This window comes from Nerophis ophidion, linkage group LG19 (genome assembly GCF_033978795.1).
Source record: "Nerophis ophidion isolate RoL-2023_Sa linkage group LG19, RoL_Noph_v1.0, whole genome shotgun sequence".
In the NCBI taxonomy this organism is placed as follows: domain Eukaryota; kingdom Metazoa; phylum Chordata; class Actinopteri; order Syngnathiformes; family Syngnathidae; genus Nerophis; species Nerophis ophidion.
This window is the reverse complement of record NC_084629.1, coordinates 15549222-15570723: the sequence shown is the minus strand read 5'-3', so window position 1 is coordinate 15570723 and position 21502 is coordinate 15549222. Positions and strand designations below refer to the sequence as shown.

Genomic DNA, 21502 nt, shown 5'->3' with positions numbered 1-21502 from the left:
TTTCATTAAGATCTTGTATTCATTTTTTTATTCAATACTGTTTACAATAGTTGAATACATTTCCGTTATTAAAAAATATTTCAAAGATTCTTTCTGACCATTTTAGATAAAAGGAAATAGTTAAGAGAGAGTATTATTTATTTTGAGCTCAATCATGTTTGCCATTGTTTTAACAATACAATTGTTTGCTTAGGAAAAATAAATGCATAGCTGACTCAATGTAGCTCTCATGATCGGAAACTAATTGAAACTAAAAGCGCCTATGCTGGTTGCATCCAAGAAGTGTCTAAATTGATTTGAGAGACAACTTACTAGAGGTGGGGGAAATAATCGATTTTAAGATGCATCACAATTCGGACCTGGATGATTATAGAATCGATTAGTAAACGTCAATAATCGATAATCTATATTTATTGGAAATATAGTAAGACTGACACTTCCAAAATTTGGCTGACTGCAGCAAGCCCCTTCATTGAGAGATCCGACCAGCTCTTTTGTGATAGGATGGTCCAGTTTTGCACACATTTTCATTAAATTTGGTAAATGCGAGAATTAATTTAACTGTTTCACATTCCAAAAGAATTGGGGGTTTTTTAAGTTGCAAGTGATGAAGGCTTATTTAGGGAAACGGTTAGAAATGTAAAACTGCATGAATATACATGAATTAAAGATGCATCAATAATCTATTTTTAATCGATTCGTAGCTGAATCGTGATCGAATTGGAGGTGCCCAAATATTCCCACCTCTACAACTTACCAACAATCAATCCCCACAATTGACCATCACTTCATCAATTGTTATGCTTTTTCCTAGTATATGGCAGCCCGAAAAGAAAATTACATTTATTGGTCATAGCATTGCTGCTATACTACGTGGAAATATAATTAATTTTACTCTTATTTCTTGTCTGTTTAGATGAGACACAGAGACTCTTGAAGGAACTGGCAAGTAGAAAACCTCTCCAAGTGCCAAACATCTACCACCACCTGCCTCACCTGCTCAACAATGAGGGCAGCCTGCACCCCGCCGTTCAAGTCGGCCTCGGACGCACGGGAGGTGAGACACAACCGATGGCCGCGCTGTTTTTACGCTGCACAAAGCAGTCGCGACTCAGTGTGTGTGACAATCATTGGTACTTAAACTTCATAAAGTTAAAGTACAAACCCCGTTTCCATAGGAGTTGGGAAATTGTGTTAGATGTAAATATAAACGGAATACAATGATTTTCAAATCATTTTCAACCCATATTCAGTTGAATATGCTACAAAGACAACATATTTGATGTTCAAACTCATAAACATTTTTGTTGTTGCAAATAATCATTAACTTTAGAATTTGATGCCAGCAACACGTGACAAAGAAAATGGGATAGGTAGCAATAAATACTGATAAAGTTTAGGAATGCTCATCAAACACTTATTTGGAACATCCCGCAGGTGTGCAGGCTAATTGGGAACAGGTGGGTGCCATGATTGGGTATGAATGCAGCTTCCATGAAATGCTAAGTAATTCACAAACAAGGATGGGGCGAGGGTCACCAATTTGAAAGCAAATTGTCGAACAGTTTTGGAACAACATTTCTCAACAAGCTATTGCAAGGAATTTAGGGATTTTACCATCTACGGTCCGTAAAATCATTAAAAGGTTCAGAGAATCTGGAGAAATCACTGCACGTAAACGATGATATTACGGACCTTTGATCCCTCATGCGGTACTGCATCAAAAACTGACATCAGTGTGTAAAGGATATCACCACATGGGCTCAGGAACACTTCATAAAACCACTGTCAGTAACTACAATTGGTCGCAACATCTGTATAAGTGCAAGTTAAAACTGTACTATGCAAAGCGAAAGCCATTTATCAACAACACACAGGAACGCCACCGGCTTCGCTGGGCCCAAGCTCATCAAAGATGGACTGATGCAAAGTGGAAAAGTGTTCTGTGGTCTGACGAGTCCACATTTTAAATTATATTTGGAAACTGTGGACATAGTGTCCTCCGGAACTAAGAGGAAAATAACCATCTGGATTGTTATAGACGCAAAGTTCAAAAGCCAGCATCTGTGATGGTATGGAGGTGTATTAGTGCCCAAGGCATGGGTAACTTATACATCTGTGAAGGCACCATTAATGCTGAATGGTCCATACAGGTTTTGGAGCAACATATGTTGTCATCCAAGCAACGTTATCATGGACGCCCCTGCTTATTTCAGCAAAACAATGCCAAGCCACGTTTTACAACAGTGTGGCTTTGTAGTAAAGGAGTGCGGGTACTTTCCTGGCCCGCCTGCAGTCCAGACATGTCTCCCATCGAAAATATGTGGCGCATTATGAAGCGTAAAATACGAACAACTTAAGCTGTACATCAAGCAAGAATGGTAAAGAATTCCACTTTCAAAGCTTCAACAATTAGTTTCCTCAATTCCCAAACGTTTATTGAGTGTTGTTAAAAGAAAAGGTGATGTAACAGTGGTGAACATGCCCTTTCCCAACTACTTTGGCACGTGTTGCAGCCACAAAATTCAAAGTTAATTATTATTTGCAAAAAAAAAAAGTTTATGAGTTTGAACATCAAATATCTTGTCTTTGTAGTGCATTCAATTGAATATGGGTTTAAAATGATTTGCAAATCATTGTATTCCGTTTATATTTACATCTAACACAATTTCCCAACTCATGTGGAAACAGGGTTTTTACCAATGATTGTCACACACACACGAGGTGTGGCGAAATTATTCTCTGCATTTGACTCATCACCCTTGATCACCCCCTGGGAGGTGAGGGGAGCAGCGGGCTGAAGCGGTGGCCGCGCCCGGCAATATATTTTGGTGATTTAACCCCTTATTCCAACCCTTGATGCTGAGTGCCAAGCAGGGAGGTAACGGGTCCCATTTTATAGTCTTTGGTATGACTAGGCCGGGGTTTGAACTCACAACCTACCGATCTCAGGGCAGACACTCTAACCATGTTAACAACATAAAGTCGTTCTCATCCCAACGCAATTGTTCGATATGAATTCAAACCATAACCCTCCATGCATCACTAATTGTCTTGTCTCAAAATCGGCCTCCAACGCAATTAGCAAACTGCTACCACCTACTGATATGGAAGAGTATTACATGGTCACGCTGCCAATATCTAGACAGCACAGACACTCAACAATGGCAGATTACGGCAGATTTGCGGATTATAATTATTGGTTTGCAAACAAATATTTTTTAAAACAAACAGGTGAAATTGCATAATTTCCCACATCACAATAGACAATATCTCATGGCACACTAGTGGCACAGTGGTTGAAAAACACTGCTATAGACATTTGCAGTTTGTCCCTGTAAATATCTTTTGGATTTAGCATCACAGCAAGGCCTCTCTGAGAAGTGTTTGCATTTAAAATAGTCAATGTACAGTCTCTGTTCACCATAAAAGCTATGAATCTTTCTTTTTATTTTACTAATGCAGCCAACTCTCCTTTTGGTTTCTCTGACATAGCGTATCCTCCCACATGATGTGTTCTACTTAATGCAGGCAATTTCATCCCTTTCATCTGTTAACATTTTTTTAATGGAATTTTTAAACTATAGCGCTACCAATGCGCTAAAATTACATAATTAGCCTACTTGCTAATTATTTTAAGAAATTCATATTCACTCATATAAGCTCATGCTTTCTGGTTTTACTATTAACGTATAATTGACTGGACTTTGCACTGGAAAACAGTGCATGCCTTTGAAGATACAGTATGTACATTAAATATATGATTATAATCTGACCTGATGGCCTCACCTTTGAGGGCCCTTTTGGGAGGGGCACACTGGTATGTTATATGTCTTTGCAGAGATAATAGATTATTAGACAGCCGTTTATTTAGCTAAATGTTTACGTAGTTGCAGTAAACGGTGCCCTTTCCCCCCAATTACATCCGTTTTGAGAAACACCCTTTTTAGAATAAATATTATGCAAGGCAAATCAGCACTGGCATCCATTATGGTGAAGAGATGGTCAACAATGTTTGTGTAAAAGGAGAATTCCCTGCATAGCGTGTCCCTTTACTGTAAATATGCACCTGATAAGGGAATGTTTGCACATGTCGAAAGATACATTTGCACAAAGCCTGTCATGTACAGCACTCTTATGTACAGTACTGTATATACATGCTGAAAGCCAGCATAACAGAATAAACAGTCATCAAACTTGGACTAGAAAACACAGGTGTACAGGCAAAGTTTAGTAACATTTTACTTAATGTAAAAATAAGTTATGTTACAGTTGAAAAACTTAAACACAAAATTTGTTTTGAGTGAATTATGGTGCCATATGAATATTACAGCTTGTGATGTTTTTTGTTTTTTTTTCTACATGTAAAACATTCCTTCTGGTCTACATAACACGTCATGGTAGTTCTTTGGTCAAGATTTTACATCGATTCTATTTTACAGACTCCTCAAGCTGCTTTTTTGACCGGCTCTTTAGGATGCGCTTTTTTTGTGGGCGGTCTTATTTACGTGTCTCCACTTCGACACTACTCCCCATCATCCATGTTGTAGTTTTTAGCACTTCCATATGGGGTCTACTGACAGACATAAATTCGAACTATATTTTATATTTGAAATGGCAACAGCAGAGGATGAATGCACATGTACGAGCCAGTCTGCCCCACAACAAGAGGATAGGGAAAAGAAGGAACCTATTAACTACATCACTGACTACAATGGCTGACTTGCGGAAAGCACTTTGGTTCATGTTCTACCATGTATGGATAATCTGCTGACATCACCAATGGCAAATACGTAACCAATGGGGCGAATTCCAAACGGCTTGTTTACCGCAAGTATGAAGGTAAGCAAGATTGTTTTATAAACATCGCCACAATTTGATTTAACATTTTTGGGACCTATTCAGATCCCAAATACATAATAGTTACCAATAGTTAAAAAAGGTTGGTTATGCATATAGTGCCCCCTTAAAGACTGCAAATATTTTATTATTACTGTCTTAAGCAGGGTTAAGAAACACCCGATCATCATATGTCTTACAAGATTTTCTTTAAAGGTTGTTTTGTGGTCTGGTATGTTAGGAGTGAATTGTTTTCGATAATTGGCTCCAAAACAGGTCGGGGTCGAAAATCGTAAATATTAAAAGTACGACCAAAACTCTTCATGTCTAAGGGGAACGCCAATGCCTCACGTGTCATTACTCTGTGAATTGTGACGTGGCACAGAAAGTAGCCAATCAGGAAGCTAAAAAAACAACATCGTACTCAATGCACCCACATGTACACTGTAGCTTTTTTTTATAGATTGTAGAGTCTGTGTTCACGCTGTCTCCATGTCTTTTTTTTTTTGTTTGGATTTTTCTTTCAAAAATCCAAAATCACCATCATTCCTTCCTCTCTTATGTCCTCTTATATTATTACTATTATTGGATGTTATCTTTTTTTTACGGGTTGGTTTCTTTTTCGATTTTGTTAGATCACTGGCAGTGGGTGATACTGTGAATTGTAGTATCTATCAAATACTAAGTAAATCCAGGGCTAGTATTGCCAAAACTGATATCAATACTGACACTTTTTTACTTTGATCATTGAATAATTTTGTGAATTTGTATCTGGTTAGTTGATTATGATCATGAGCACACAGGAAAAAAATGTTTTGTAATTACAAATATTTTTCCAACTAAATATAACAATTCAAAACAATGTAAGAGTAAATATATAATCTGTTTTCATTTATACTATACAGAGTTGTTTGAGAAAAAAGTCACTGTTGCAAATTAACGAAAAAGTATTAATACAACAAACATTTTAATTTTAAAATGTAAACGGAACCACTAAAACACCTAACATGATATGCAGATGTTCGTGAAAAAGCTATTTGCATCGACAGACTAGAAGAAACCAGGGATGTATATTGCTAGGATTTTATCGATACCAATGCCAATATCGATATTCCTTATCGATACCGGTATTCATTTATCAGTAGTATTTGTATTTGGTATAAATAAAGATGTAAAAAAATGCATTTTTTAATTAACATTTTATTAGCACTAGAGGTTGTACACCACCAACATCATGTAATATCTTACAGCAGGGAATTCTTTCATCAACACCTGTTTTTTAAGTCTTAAACAAGTCAGCGATGTTTGCTGTGCAGGGTGCAATGCAGTTTAGTCATTGTTTGCAAAGACCACACAGATCCATCACTATATTTCTATTCATTTTAATTACACTCAGTTGGAAATATTTATGTATGGCATTCATGTGCAAAGCACAGACATTTACATAATATATCATATCAAATATATTATATAAATCAATACAATGCATTTAAGCAAAGTGTGTTTTGATGCCAAACAAACAACACGATGGAGTGACATCACACAGCAACTCGAGACCCGTCAGCGTATGTTATCTTGCATCAGACCATCTTTTGGAATATTATATTACTATTTTTTTTTTCTTTTTTTGACTGTATATTTATTGGCCTGTGGATTACTGGATTGCTATTGGACGGTTAATAAAACGCGCCAGCAGGAGTCATGGGGAAAGCATATTCATTCCATGACACTAATTCTTATGAGTGTGTGTTACTGTGAGGGAATTTTTAGGAGGAAACATTTTTGTGGCAATGCTTCATTTTTTTGTAATTGTTCCAAGGTGATTATCAGATCCTACCTACTACTGTCTTTTTTTTATGGATAGGAACGGCACCTGAAGTGAATTAATAGTCATAATTACGGCGGTCAACTGGATTAAAAGAAATACCGATAGCCGTATTATTTGTCCAGAATCTTAATGATCCTCCTGGACTGACCCAACTAGGAACTGTTACCAAAAAATACATGTACTTTGTGTACATCCTGGAAGAGACTCTGTATTTGCATAACCTCCGTGAGGAAAATTTAGCAATTTGCTGTACAACTAAAAGACAAACAACAAAAAAATTATTGATCCTACCAACGCTATCAGTCTGATACCAGTACCCACCTTGGTATTGATGATTAAATTTAAATCCTTTAAGTCACGTTTGTTCATGTTGGATTTTGGGCTTGGAGGTCTAGATTCTGGCTGTGTGGTGGGACAGAATCTTTGTGTGTGCTGTGCTGTGTTGATATTATTGTAGCCCTGATCACACCCATAAAGATCAAAACAGCTCAAAGCCTGATTTTTGTCTTTATGTTAAAAAAGTTAAAGTACCAATGATTGTCACACACATACTAGATGTGGCAAAATGATTCTCTGCATTTGACCCATCACCCTTGATCACCCCCTGGGAGGTGAGGGGAGCAGTGGGCAGCGCTGGTGCCGCACCCGGGAATTATTTATGGTGATTTAACCCCCAATTGTAGGGACGGCGTGCCGCAGTGGGAGAGTGGCCGTGCGCAACCCGAGGGTCACTGGTTCAAATCCCACCTAGAACCAACCTCGTCACGTCCGTTGTGTCCTGAGCAAGACACTTCACCCTTGCTCCTGATGGGTGCTGGTTGGCGCCTTGCATGGCAGCTCCCTCCATCAGTGTGTGAATGTGTGTGTGAATGGGTAAATGTGGAAGTAGTGTCAAAGCGCTTTGAGTACCTTGAAGGTAGAAAAGCGCTATACAAGTACAACCCATTTATCATTTATTTAATTCGAACCCTTATTGCTGAGTGCCAAGCAGGGAAGTAATGGGTCCCATTTTTATAGTCTTTGCTATGACTTGGCCAGGATTTGAACTCACGACCTACCGATCTCAGAGCGGACACTCTAACCACTAGGCCACTCAATAGGCAACTCAATGTTCCGCGAGGGTGTGACAAATAAGTCAATTAATTGATATAGTGAAAAAATGTAAATCAAGAGCTCAACTGATTATAACAAAATTGACATGGAAATTTTAAAAAGGTTATTGAACAGATTTCAGAACCTTTAACATACAGTATATGGGTAACCTATCATATCAAACTTGATGCATGTTCAAAATAAACTGACACCAACCCACCAACCAGGCGTAACCCCTAAAAGGGGAATTGCACTTTTTTTAGAAGTTTGTCTATCATTTACAATTATTATGTAAGACGGGAACACAGATGGGTTTTTTATGCATTTTGAATAACAAATAAATGCGTTCACAATGGAGCCTATGGGAGTCGCTCTATTCTGCCTATAAGGCCTTTAAAAAGGTATTATTTATTAATATGCTGTAATGTAGTAACATGTACATTTATAATAACATTTAATATTTACGTATTTTGCTCATTTTGAGTATACTCGGCACATTTATTATGTGTGGAGTCTGTAATGGCTAAAAAAATCTCTTAAGATTTAGAACATCTTTATGCGTGTACCAGCCTTTAGCCGCTAGGACAGAGCCTTGTGCACCGTTACATCTTTGCAAAGAACGTTAATGAGTTGATTAGGTGTCTAACGATTATTATGATGAGTAAAGGATGCAGGATGGAGATTAGGTGGTGCAACAGGTTGTAAGTAAGTTCAGAGGGCTGAGCCCACACTGTATTATCACTCACTCTCTGTCTAGTACTGTCCCGCATTCTGTCACTCTCGCTGTCTCTTTTCCTGTCTCCCACGCTCTCCTTTCATCTTCGACCTAGTTTTTTTCTTTTTCTTTCTGCTGGTGGGCGTCACTACACAACATGGTGATCGGTGTGAGAAACACAAGTGAAACTAGGACAGATTCTCCACGCTGCACAGATTGCAGGGCCCCTTTTCGTGAGGTGTGTGTGTGTGTGTGTGTGTGTGTGTGTGTGTGTGTGTGTGTGTGTGTGTGTGTGTGTGTGTGTGTGTGTGTGTGTGTGTGTGTGTGTGTGTGTGTGTGTGTGTGTGTGTCCGTGTCTGTGTCTGTGTCTCAAGTTTGTTTTTTTACCCTGTAACGGGCCTTTATCACAATGAGCATAACTTTATCTGTAGAATACAACACAATATAATGCTATGTGGTCGTTCTATCAGTTAGGCTGGGCATTGATAGACATTATGGTTCAGTAGGAAAATGAACTATTAATGATGCGTGATATTTGACTGGGCTGCAAGTAAAGGAGAACCACAGAGTTGCTATGCAGTGAATAGAAACTAAGTTAGTTTAGCGGTGTTTATTGAGTAAAAATGTAAATGTGTTCTGCATTCGCAACTTGCATTTATTGAATGAGCAGAATGCCCTTAAAGGGAAACTTCATTTTTTTGGAATTTTGTCTATCATTCACAATCCTAACATTACAAAAAACACACTTACATTTTTTTTTTGCATTCTAAGTTGTAAATTAACTCCAGCTAAAATCAGCTAACAATGAAGCTAATGGTATTTGCTCTATTTTGCCTATAAAACGTTCTAGAAAAAACCCTCCAAAAACCACCTAATGATTACTGCATAACATAAATTTAATTTCTATACTGAAATAAGAATAACACTCCACATTAAATGTTACTGGCAGTAAACCCGTGTTGTTTTACTGAGGTTTCTCTGTTTACATTTTCACACTAAGAGCTATTTCTTACACTTTATTAAGCCTTGCTGACATAGTCCTTATTTTTACAACTTAATTTAAAGAGGTTATTCTTAAGTGTTTATTGTGATTTTAGAATTAAGTTTACATAAATTGAGTGTTTCTCCATTGTTGCGTTGATATTTCCTTTCCTTTCTGCCTTGATAGGTGAGGGAATTATAATCAAAAGAAGGTTACATTTGTAATAACAATGTTTACATTTAATATATTTTTCTCCTTGTCCTTATTTTCTACAGCTCATAAAAAAAATAAGAATAATTATCGATATTGGAGCCTATCTCAGCTACAATCGGGCGGAAGGCGGTGTACACCCTGGATAAGTCGCTACCTCATCGCAGGGCCACTAGAGATAGACAGACAACATTCACACACTATTTGATGTCATTTACCTTCGTTCCACTCGTGCTTCCTTTATTTCATATTTATCCAACTAAGTCAGAGTAGTAAGCAGCTGAGGTTGTTGCTTCGAGTCCGGCTTCTTACTCCTCTGTAAGCATGTTTGAAAGAGTCCATCCACTTTTCGTAGCTTTGCGTATTAAAATGAAGCTTGTAAAGAAATAATAAACATTAATAAACTGCATATAATTTAAAGACTACGACTGAGTAAAAATACTGCAGTATAGTTCCATTAATCAGTGTTCTGCAGCACAAACATGACCCACAAAAATTCCTGCAAGTCGAACGTTCTTTTCGTTCTCCTTTCTCTCCGTTGTCAAATATTTTGTAATAGAAACACACAAGAAATGGAAAATTTACAAGTCGACGAGCATTCTGTAATGCCGCTTGTGTGTTGGAAAAATGTTTTGGGAACGCCCCCAACTGTGTTCAACCAGTCAGCGTTTGACAGCACAGCTTGCCTCTGTAAGGTTTCGGGAACCTTCCAAAAGTAGTCCTCAGCGCACAGCAAATCGACGGGGCGCAAACAATACAATCTAACCAAAACCATAAACAAAGCAAACCAATGCATTTTCTGTGCACTACTGAGTACTCGCTAGCTAATTGGTACTTTGTGAAAAAAGTTTGGGAACCACTGACCTGAAGGTAGTTTGGCTGAGTCCGCTCTCAGTGCTGCAGGAGTGATCGCCTCATTTCAAAGTGCAAAGAGTCGGCAACCCAGGTACAGTAACGGTTACGTAAATCGGTCCCCAGTTGTACCGGCCGAAATCGGTTACGGTTAAAAAGTACCGGATTTGGTGCCCATATCAAGTGCTCACACATTTAAACTACTTGTAAATTCTCACACTATGGACATCTTTACACTTGTGTTGCCAGACAACAATGGCTGTATGTTGACAGTCACTCTAATACTGTCAGCTTTCCACTGACTACTCTAAAGTACAGCCATGTTCAATTTCTACAGAACTACTCCTGGAAAGGATGGTTGCGGAATTATGAGAAATGTGTTCACTTTTATAAGATATTGTTGGTTACAAAGATGACAGCCCAGTAGTATAACATACCGTACATGGCCGCCTACTGAATGTTCGCTTCCTCCTGCCGCCATCTGTCCATATGCTCCCTTGTGAATGTCAGCCAAAGTAATCTGCTAAATGCACCAACAGTAAAAATCATTTGCTCTTTTGGATCCATTTGATTAAAGCGCATCCGTTCTTCCCCTCAGTTACCATGGTGATGGGGATCCCCACGGTGAAGCGCAAGGTGAAGTCATATCTATCCGAGACGCTGCGTTCGCTCATAGACAAGCTGTCGCCGGAGGAGAAGCTCGAGTGTGTGATTATTGTCTTCGTCGGAGAGGTGAGAGGTCAAGTTGAAGTCGGTCGTCTGGTGTTACAAAAAAGTTACAGTAGCTGATACAACGGCGCATTCTTCTCCTGCAGACGGACCTGGACTACGTGCAAAGTGTGGTTGCTGACCTACAGAAAGAGTATGTGCTCAAGGCGATGAGAACATTGGGAAGCTGGTTCATAGTTGCTCACAAATGTTTTCTTCTGCTTCAGGTTCTCAACAGAGCTGAATTCAGGCTTGCTTGAGGTCATCTCACCTCCTGCCACATTTTACCCGGACCTCACGAGCCTGAAAGAAACTTTCGGAGACTCCAAAGAGAGGGTCAGGTAAGCCGGTGGAAAACCTGTGCCACTATTAGGTCTAATTAGTACAACATTAGAAAACGATTGGCTGAGAAAGCGAGGGGGTGAGCTGTGAGACGGCGACTGCAGAACCAGAAGGATTAGTCAGTAGGAAGAGAGCAAGCGCGCCAGAGCTTCTTTTTTTCGGCTGGGTTGCTGCTACTTAGTATTCTAACGGCATTTGTCAAAGTCATATCAAGGTCATCAGTGCAGCGGCCTACGTCTCTTGCTCTGCAGAGCGCTCCCTCGCTCTCAACCAGCTTTTGTCGTCTATGTTTTCTGTACAGTCAGCGAACCGGCAGCTTAATAGAAATCTCTTTATGGACCAGTTTGTATGTACACAGATTATAGGCCCCGGCCACAGAGGGCCATCTTGTTTGTGTGGAAGTGGCTGTCTGTTTGCCTCTGACGGTAATATAAGCCGTCTGTCTTGCTGTACATGTCAATATTCTATAGATTTATGTGCTTGTGAGTGCATGTGACTGAATGGTCTATTACATAATGGCGCGCGGGGATAAAAACTAATTGGGCTTGCTCGTCTAGTCAGTCTCCAAGCAGTCATAATACTTACCAGCATGGACCTTTATTTTTCTCTCTGCATGGATCCTTTCAGAGTGCTTTAATTACATGTTAGCAAACACAAACTAATGTGTTGATCTTTCTTTTTTTGTGTTGTTTAGATGGCGAACCAAACAGAACCTGGACTATTCGTTCCTCATGATGTATGCCGTGAGCAAAGGGGTTTATTATGTTCAGGTACGCCCTTAAATGACGGTAAATGGTGCCTTCAGTCTGAAATGTCGCATGCAATTAAACTGTGGCGGCCGTTAGGTAAACTGTGTGTTGTTGCAATCCATCAGCGTCGTTCCCCCCCACCCTCATTAAAAGCACCGCCTGTTTCGTTCACTCTCAGCTTAATCCTCTTACACTTCTGTCACACTCATCGGTATTTTTGGTGCTCCAATTTGGAAAGGTTTGGAAAATGTGTGGCCATACAGAGGAACCTCAATAATTGAACACTGTATACTAGAATGCCGGTTTGATCGTTGTTTTACCATTAGAAATGCATTGTGTGGGTTTTCTCGGGGTACTTCGTAGGGCTGGGCAATTAATCAAATATTGACTTTAATTTCGTTTATGGCTTCTCACGATCATATAAATATAATGATTAAAAAAAACTATTAATGGGCCGCCAAGGTGCATGCAAATTCCGGAGCTTGTAACGGTGAAACAAATGAGTGAGCATATGAGTGGAAAAAACATGTCTAGGAGAAGTTTGGGATCTCATCATGGTTGCTACTTTTTATATGACACAGTGCTATTCAATCACTACACTCAACAAAAAAAGTAAGGCAAATGATTTTTGCGTTGACATAACTGCGGTCGCAGTCACACAATTGGCCAATATAACGGAATCCGCTGTTAAAAGCAGAATGTCGGGGAAATTGCCATATATGTGAGTGAAAGGCTGTCATTGTGAGGAGAAAAAACATTTGTTGGGAAAAATAATGTGTCCCGACTGTTTTTTCATACCCGCAACATGCCCAAACTTAAACTATAACGATACGGTCACTTGAAATCGCAACTAAGTGAAGTGAAGTGAATTATATTTATATAGCGCTTTTCTCTAGTGACTCAAAGCGCTTTACATAGTGAAACCCAATATCTAAGTTACATTTAAAACAGTGTGGGTGGCACTGGGAGCAGGTGGGCAAAGTGTCTTGCCCAAGGACACAACGGCAGTGACTAGGATGGCGGAAGCGGGAATCGAACCTGCAACCCTCAAGTTGCTGGCACAGCCGCTCTACCAACTGAGCTATGCCGCCCCTAACTAAACTACAAAGCTACAGCTAGCAAGAACAATCCATACACCCACAACACATCTCATCTGCTGGTGTTGTTGGGAACGACATTATCGATGTAAGAACATTGCACAAACAGGACAGCAGTCACAACTTAAGAGGTGCTCTTTTTTCTTTTCTTTTTTTTTTTTACAGCCTCAAGTCGTCTCCTGACTCGTCAAGCTTAGCACAACACACTACCCCCTTCACAATAATAGCGTGGTGCGCCACATCCAGCGTAAATGCGCTGACAAAATAAAGGTTTCAAAAAAGTACCTTACACGAACATAGTGTACTTAAAGCACATATTGATACATTTACACAAGTATTACGCTTTCACCTAAAACAATGGTCAAATTTGTCCAAAAATGTATTACACCAATAAATGTGAGTATGTTTGCATTTGGTTAACAAAAATGTTATTAAATTGTTTTTGACACAAAAATCACACACTATGGCGGTAAAAGTAACTGTAAAAGGTAAAAAAAGGAATTTAAAACGATTAAGAACAAAAATACACAATTGTATTGTTTCAATATTGCTATTGTTATTTTGATTTATTGCTGTTACAATTGTTATTTTTACTTGTTTATTCGTTCCTAATTTATATCCGTTCTTCTTTTTAATTGGATTTAAAGTTGAATTTCGGTTGTGCAATAAATATCATAATTTTTAAATTAATAAATAATTGTGTTATTCATTGTGATGTCATTATGAATCAACATAATTGTGATTATGATTTTTGCCATGATCGTCCAGCTTGTGTACTCTGGCTTCCTCCCAAATTCCATAAATACAGTATGTAAGTTAGTTTGATTTAAACTGTCCATAGGTTTAAATGTGAGTGATAATGAGGATAAGCTTTCTTCATTGTTAATTATTAACTATACAAGCAGTTTTTTCATCAACATTTTAACTTCAACTGTAAATCTGCGAACACCTGACTACTACCCTAAATGACCGTTTGTCATTTGTCTTATTTTGCACTTAAAATAAATCAGTATTTTTTTATCGTGTTGTCTTAAAAATCCAAAATATGCTTTTAAATGTATTTAGGTTTGAGTCGAGTATTATTGAAATTGTTTCACACAGATGGAAAAGGGGGGGGGGGAAAGAAAAAAAAATGCAATAAATCCCCCTATAAGGCGCGCTATCTGTATTCAAGCCAATTGTGTCCCTCAACTTCAAACATCCAAATTGTGTCCCTGGTACTGGCATTTTGAGGTTCCATTGTAGCATTTTTAACACCAACTGCCATGCATACTCTGTTGTCAATTTCACATCTAATGCATGCGGTGTGTCATTTTCCATTCTCTGCTCTCACCTGGAGGGAAGAGGTATTTTCCGCTGCTCTACTTTGTTGTAGTTCTGCAGTGTTTTCATACCTCAGAGTTCCAAAACAAAACCCTTCTAGTGTAATCATCGTACTGCCAACTTTCCCTTTTGGTTGATTGTGTATCTAACTCCCTCTGCGTATGTCTTAGTTGGAAGATGACATCGTTGCCAAGCCCAACTACTTTGCCACCATGAAGAACTTTGCCCTCCAGCTCTCATCAGAAGACTGGATGGTCCTGGAGTTCTCTCAGCTGGGATTCATTGGTATGATATGTACTTACAACATTGACAACAGGTTCTCTCAACAAGTGCTTCCCTAACTGTGCTTTGTAGCCATAGTATTTCTGGTCCCTGTTGATTGTGTTGTGCTGTTCACAGATCCCCAAAGCTTTGTTAATCAGGCTCCTTGCTGTTTGCTAATGAGCATCTGTGCCAGTACCGCGGACACTCATTAAAGCTTTGTCTGCTCCCCTGCAGGAAAGATGTTCCAGGCACCAGACCTGAATCTTATTGTCGAGTTCATCTTCATGTTCTATAAGGAGAAGCCCATCGACTGGCTGCTGGACCACATTCTCTGGGTTAAAGTCTGCAATCCCGAGAAAGATGCGGTATGTTCTGACATTGCATGGATTTTCATGACACAGTACAATCTTTTGGGTCACTCGTCAAAGAAATGTGTAAGAAACAGGGGTCAGGGTTTTTTTCCAGGGTCAAACCAACTCCATAAAAACTTTATAAACAGTACAGGCAATGTACAATAATGCATGAACTTCTTAAATACCACAGTAAGTGTAAACAGGAATGAACACCTGTGTATGTTTTCATTGAATTAATGTACGGTAGTTATGGTGGACCGCCACAAACACATTTGAACCACTACACATAGATTTGGCCTCCGCTGAACTACGCTCTGAAATCCCACACGGTACGCATTAAAAGTAAAACAAGAAGTTGGGATGGGCCATAAAACAACAATATCTATCATGAAATAACTTTTCTTTGATAGGAATGTCACACAATTTCGATTGAGCAGGGGTTCTTAACCTTTTTTACCTCTGTGCCCAACTTTTTCTACTACAGAGGAGCCCGGGGTTTAACTCAAATGTTGTCGCTGAATTAGTAATCTTACTCTTGATTTTAATTGTATTCAATAATTATATCTAACATATTTAGAGTTTAACAACCATGTCAAATGATATGAATATATATGTTAATCACAAAGATTATTATTTATTTAACACATTAACCTTAAGGCTTATGTTAGACTGATCAGAAAAAATAAGTCCCAACCAAATGTACCTACTCAGTGGCCTAGTTGTTAGTGTCCGCCCTGAGATCGGTAGGTCGTGAGTTCAAAACCATACCAAACACTATAAAAATGGGACCCATTACCTCCCTGCTTGGCACTCAGCATTTACCGTATTTTTCGGACTATAAGTCGCGTTTTTTTTTGTAGTTTGGCCGCGGGTAAGACTTGGCCAAACTATATAAAAAAAATAAAAAAATATATATAAACATTTTTTATTTTTTATTTTTTTTGGTTTGGCCGGGTCTCACCCCCCGCTGGACTGTGGAGAAGACTGCGACTGATAGTCCGAAAAATACGGTAGGGTTGGAATTGGGGGTTAAATCACCATAAATGATTCCTGGGCGCGGCACAGCTGCTGCCCACTGCTCCCCTCACCTCTCAGGGGGTGATCAAGGGTGATGGGTCAAATGCGGAGAATAATATTGCCACATCTAGTGTGTGTGTAACTTTAATAAGAAGGGACTCATAAATAACTGAGGAAAAATTAATTAATATACAATTATTTGTTGCTAAACTAAATGAACAAAATCCATCCATCCATCCATCATCTTCCGCTTATCCGAGGTCGGGTCGCGGGGGCAAATCAATGGTATATATGTTTATTAACTAAACTGCCGATAAGATTAAAGTGCAAATTAAAATACAGCTTCACCACTTTAGTCATAATATTTCACTTAAGAAACTTCTCTGACTTTTGCTCCAGACTTCTGTTTGTTTGATATTGTCATTACTGCCACAAGTGGTGGGAAAGTGTATTGCAACTGAGTATCAGCGGCTCAAGACACCTTTACAATCCACCACCACAAATAAATGACAGCCCTGTGGGGAAAGACCAAATTCAGAAGTACCACTTTTGTCACAAAGTGCATTTCTGGTTCTATGGTCATCATCACGCTTTGCCATTTTGCCATCACTGGTAGCATCACAAAAAAGCCAACGAAAAAGCAAAGACTCTGAGGTTGATGCAATCCTCTGCTCTGTGAAAATCTTAATGTTCTAGTACACATTTTGTAGAGTTGTGTTTAGCTATTAATTTGGCCCTGGATATAATTGAGATTAGCTGAGTAAATTTGAAAAATATGTTTTTCTTAGTTCATCTACCATGAATTGATTAACGTTGACCCCGACTTAAACAAGTTGAAAAACTTATTTGGGTGTTACCATTTAGTGGTCAATTGTACGGAATATGTACTGAACTGTGCAATCTACTAATAAAAGTTTCAATCAATCTCAAACTCTTGCACCTTTTATTTGACATTGGCTAATAATAATGTTGTTACTGTTGGTGAACACAATACTGTGTTACCGACCTAAATACAAGTGTTAGCTAACAACAAAGTACGCTAATCTTATCTGAAAAAAAGGTTCATAAATGGAGATAATACTTACGTATGTTGCTGCGTAAACATGACCTCATGGGTGGTAAGATTGCTGACATCAAATGTGTAATAAGTGGGGCAGTATTGACAGTCAGTGCTGCATCAAATGTGAGAGATGACATCAGATGTGTAAGTGGAATAGTCAAGAGTTGCTTTGAATAAAAGGCTCATATAATATTCCATTGGAACTGATTGGGGCCATGTTTGACCCTACTTGTGGAAGAGTGGTGTAGGAAAATAAAAATACAAATTTTTTTAAATTCCATCCATCCATCTTTTTGCTACCGCTTGTCCCATTCGGGTTTGCGGGGGGTGCTGGAGTTATTGAAAAATATATTAAAAATGTAAATGTCTCATGTCACAAACATGTTTATGAGGACTACCTGGAATATGAATATATTACAAGTTTTCATCTTAAAGATTTTGATAAATAACCCCTGAGGTCATTTAAGGGTTAAAACTTTGTTAGGTCAGCCTCTTTGAAACCCTCTGCTATAAATGCTCACTAAGCTTAAGTCTTGTGTTTTTTTCATTGTGTAGTTATGCATGATGAGGGTTTGACAATCTTATTTTCTGTAAATATTTGGTAATTTTTCAAACATATGTTTTGAGGTTACACTGGACAATGACAATAAATGCATCTGCATCTCCAGAAACACTGCGAGCGACAGAAGTCGAGCCTCCGTGTGCGCTTCAGGCCCTCTTTGTTTCAACATGTTGGCCTCCATTCTTCTCTGGCTGGAAAGATCCAGAAACTCACAGTGAGTCTTTTGCCCGCGCAGTCGAATAAATCGCCACGGCTGTTTGTTCTAGCAAATGTTGATCAATACCTGCATGTGCAGGACAAAGATTTCCTGAAGCCACTTCTTCACAAGATGCACGTCAATCCCCCTGCTGAGGTGTCCACCTCCATGAAGGTAGACTTCCTGCCAAGCTCATCTTGTATTGCTGCACATATAGAGGTGTTCTAAACTGCGTGTTGTCTGTTAGGTGTATCAGGGTCACACACTAGAGAAGACGTACCTCGGGGAGGATTTCTTCTGGGCTGTCACTCCCAAGGCAGGAGACTACATCCTCTTAAAATTTGATAGACCCGTCAGCATAGAAAGGTAAGAAAAGAAGGTTCATAGCTCTCATATTTGCACCGCTAACTCATTCCCACCCACTGCCCTTCACATGTAGTCAGTTTTAGCTTGTTTCGGTGCTTGTGCATGCCTCTCCCAGGGATCCCGTCAGGCTAATGAGAGAGCGAGCTCTAAAATAGGCATTCTCAGGTCAGCCATCGCACTCTCAGCGGAGATGAGGTCGAACGGAATCAAGACAATGTTCAGGTAGAGATATGTGTGTATGTCTGATATAAAGAGGCAGGTCGCAGCAGGGACGCAGGTGGTAGGCTAACTGATTGTGTCCAGCAAGAGAGGCTCGCTCAGCCAGTAAGAGACTCTCTCTACATTATGTTGAAGTGACATCCTTTATATAGACTCTGGCTGTGCTCATCAGACAAGCTCTTATCTGCAATGAGATCGTTACAGCTTCCATATGTGGTTTACATTAGTAGAGCATCCGCATATTTTATACACACTAACTCTAACCGTCCTCCTTTCATTCTGATGTAGTAAGTAGAAGGTGAAATTTTAAATTTGAATTATGGACGACCTCCATGACTTGTTACATGCTGAAGATAGGAAATTGCAGTACAGCGGAACATCCCATGTCAAATACCACAAAAGACAATAATAAATTGATCAACCCAAAATGTTTAGGAAGAAATGTGCAACAATTCTGAGGATTCAGTAGTTTTTTTCTTTTTTTTTTAATTCTTTGTGAGTATTTTCTATTGTGCCTACACAAATGGATCGCATAGTCAACACAGAAAACAACTTGTAATGATAACCATACAACCAGTAATGGAACTTATTGCCCCAAAAGTCATACAACAGATTAATTGGAACAACCAGACATTTTAGGAAGACATTAGCTTTAAATGTCAAACAAATCTGTAGTTTATATCCTCCCCCTTCATGTGTGTTACTTTTTTTGTTGGAAAAATTGTAACAATAATCATAGACCCAGAAATGGAACTTACTGCCCAAAAGGTCATAGTAAGGACAACAATCCCAAATTTTCAAGGAGGAAGTGTTCATAAAAAGTTAACAAAGTATTCAATTCAATACTCCTAAGTGTGTTTTGCTTTTTTATTTGTGCAAACTGACATATTTAGGAGGATGTGTGCCACAAAAGTCGGACAAAATATGTAGGCGACACCTTCCTTCCTCTACGTGTTTTACTTTTTTCTTGGATATTTTTTTTTTGGTAATCTTAGAATCAAAAATATAACTTTTTGCTCGAAAAGTCATACATTAAAGAGAACAATCCCACATTTTCAAGGAAGAAACATGCCTAAAAAGTCAAACAAAATTTTTAATTCAACTGAGAGATGGTGACTTGTCCATGATGTACGCCGCCTTCCGCCTTTGTGCAGATGGGATAGGCTCCAGCACCCCCGCGTAAGATACAAGCAGTAAAAAATGGAGGGATGGATGGAATACACTTTAGGGTGTTTTTCATTTTTATGTGGCTTTTTTTTATTTTTTCTGCGGCGCCTTTACACATGGGTGGCATAGATAGAATTAGGAATGTCCGTGATAATAACCATAGACCCAAAAAGAAAACATTGCTAAGTACAGTCCTTCTCAAATAGTGGGGCGGGACCCTCTGGGGGGAGTGTAATGCAATGCCAGGGGGGCGCGTGTGACCCCGGAAATCATACTTTATCAGTATCATGCAGTACCGTGCTTCAAATTCCACTTAGAAAATATGTGCACTACAAAACATGCTCATTGTAGCCATTAATTCTGATTTCCTTTATTGATTTAAAAAAAAAATAAGCATCTGCACAAATTGTTTTATTCATTTTTGTTCTGTAGGTTAAAGTTGTTTATATATTGTGCTCTTGAGGTTATGTAGATCAAATTGAATGTATTATAATTTATTGAGTTTAATTAATTTTATTTTTCAGTATCAAATGGCTCAAATTGGTCAAAAAAACTTTAGTAGTTTAAATATTTTCTGTTACACACAAAAAAAAACAATGTTAAAGTCTTTGTTGTATTTTGATCGAAAAACTAACATACATACAATTATTACGGGACGGCGTGGCGCAGTGGTAGAGTGGCCGTGCGCAACCCGAGGGTCCCTGGTTCAAATCCCACCTAGTACCAACCTCGTCACGTCCGTTGTGTCCTGAGCAAGACACTTCACCCTTGCTCCTGATGGGTGCTGGTTGGCGCCTTGCATGGCAGCTCCCTCCATCAGTGTGTGTGAATGGGTAAAATGTGGAAGTAGTGTCAAAGCGCTTTGAGTACCTTGAAGGTAGAAAATTGCTATACAAGTACAACCCATTTATTACAACTTACACAACTTTAAAGGTGCCGTTTGCAGCATATTGGCGGCTTCATAGAGGGCAATCGTGCCTGTAAAACAGGGGTCTCAAACTCACTTCACCCGAGGGCCACTGGATGCAGAGTCTGGGTGAGGCTGGGCCGCAAGAAAAGATATCCTAAAAATTCAGTTGTATAATGACGGTTCAAATCGTATCCCTTGTGCACCACAACTTTCTCTGTGCAAATAAGACATGTCAGGATGCCCCTGTGCTCAAAGAAATATTGTATCCCCCACTTTTCCTGGAATTGTCTTCGCACATGACTAACCCTTCTCTTCACTGCAGGCTTTGAAAAAGACATGTTTGGGGTTGTGGAATATATTTGTATTTAGCCAATGCATGGATAATATTGTTACTTACGCAATGTGAGTCGTTCCGCTTTTCCTCTCTACAGCAACACGGCGGTCGGCGGATAATAGCCGGGAAAGTACCGGGATAGCGAGCGCAGTGACGGCTCGCGGAGTATTATCCGGCGTCATATAGAAATATATGTAGTGTTCATCGTGTGAGGCAATGCAAATTAAACAATAAAAAAACAAATAACAGTTTGAATTAGTCTAGGTTATCGGGGACTGTTATTGCTGGCGGACAAGTGTCGCGGTGTGACTGCAGCC

At 39.1% G+C, this 21502-nt stretch overlaps 1 protein-coding gene across 1 annotated transcript in view; it reads left to right on the top strand.

The window, feature by feature from the left end:
• The window catches only part of mgat4a (alpha-1,3-mannosyl-glycoprotein 4-beta-N-acetylglucosaminyltransferase A), a 68617-nt gene that overhangs the window by 41271 nt on the left and 5844 nt on the right, over positions 1 to 21502 (top strand). Inside the window, exons 3-12 of the mRNA XM_061879302.1 lie at positions 917 to 1057; positions 11117 to 11250; positions 11334 to 11380; positions 11454 to 11567; positions 12263 to 12338; positions 14908 to 15022; positions 15236 to 15366; positions 18100 to 18207; positions 18289 to 18363; positions 18437 to 18555. Coding sequence (XP_061735286.1) covers positions 917 to 1057; positions 11117 to 11250; positions 11334 to 11380; positions 11454 to 11567; positions 12263 to 12338; positions 14908 to 15022; positions 15236 to 15366; positions 18100 to 18207; positions 18289 to 18363; positions 18437 to 18555 — 1060 coding nt within the window. The remainder of the gene's footprint in view (positions 1 to 916; positions 1058 to 11116; positions 11251 to 11333; positions 11381 to 11453; positions 11568 to 12262; positions 12339 to 14907; positions 15023 to 15235; positions 15367 to 18099; positions 18208 to 18288; positions 18364 to 18436; positions 18556 to 21502) is intronic.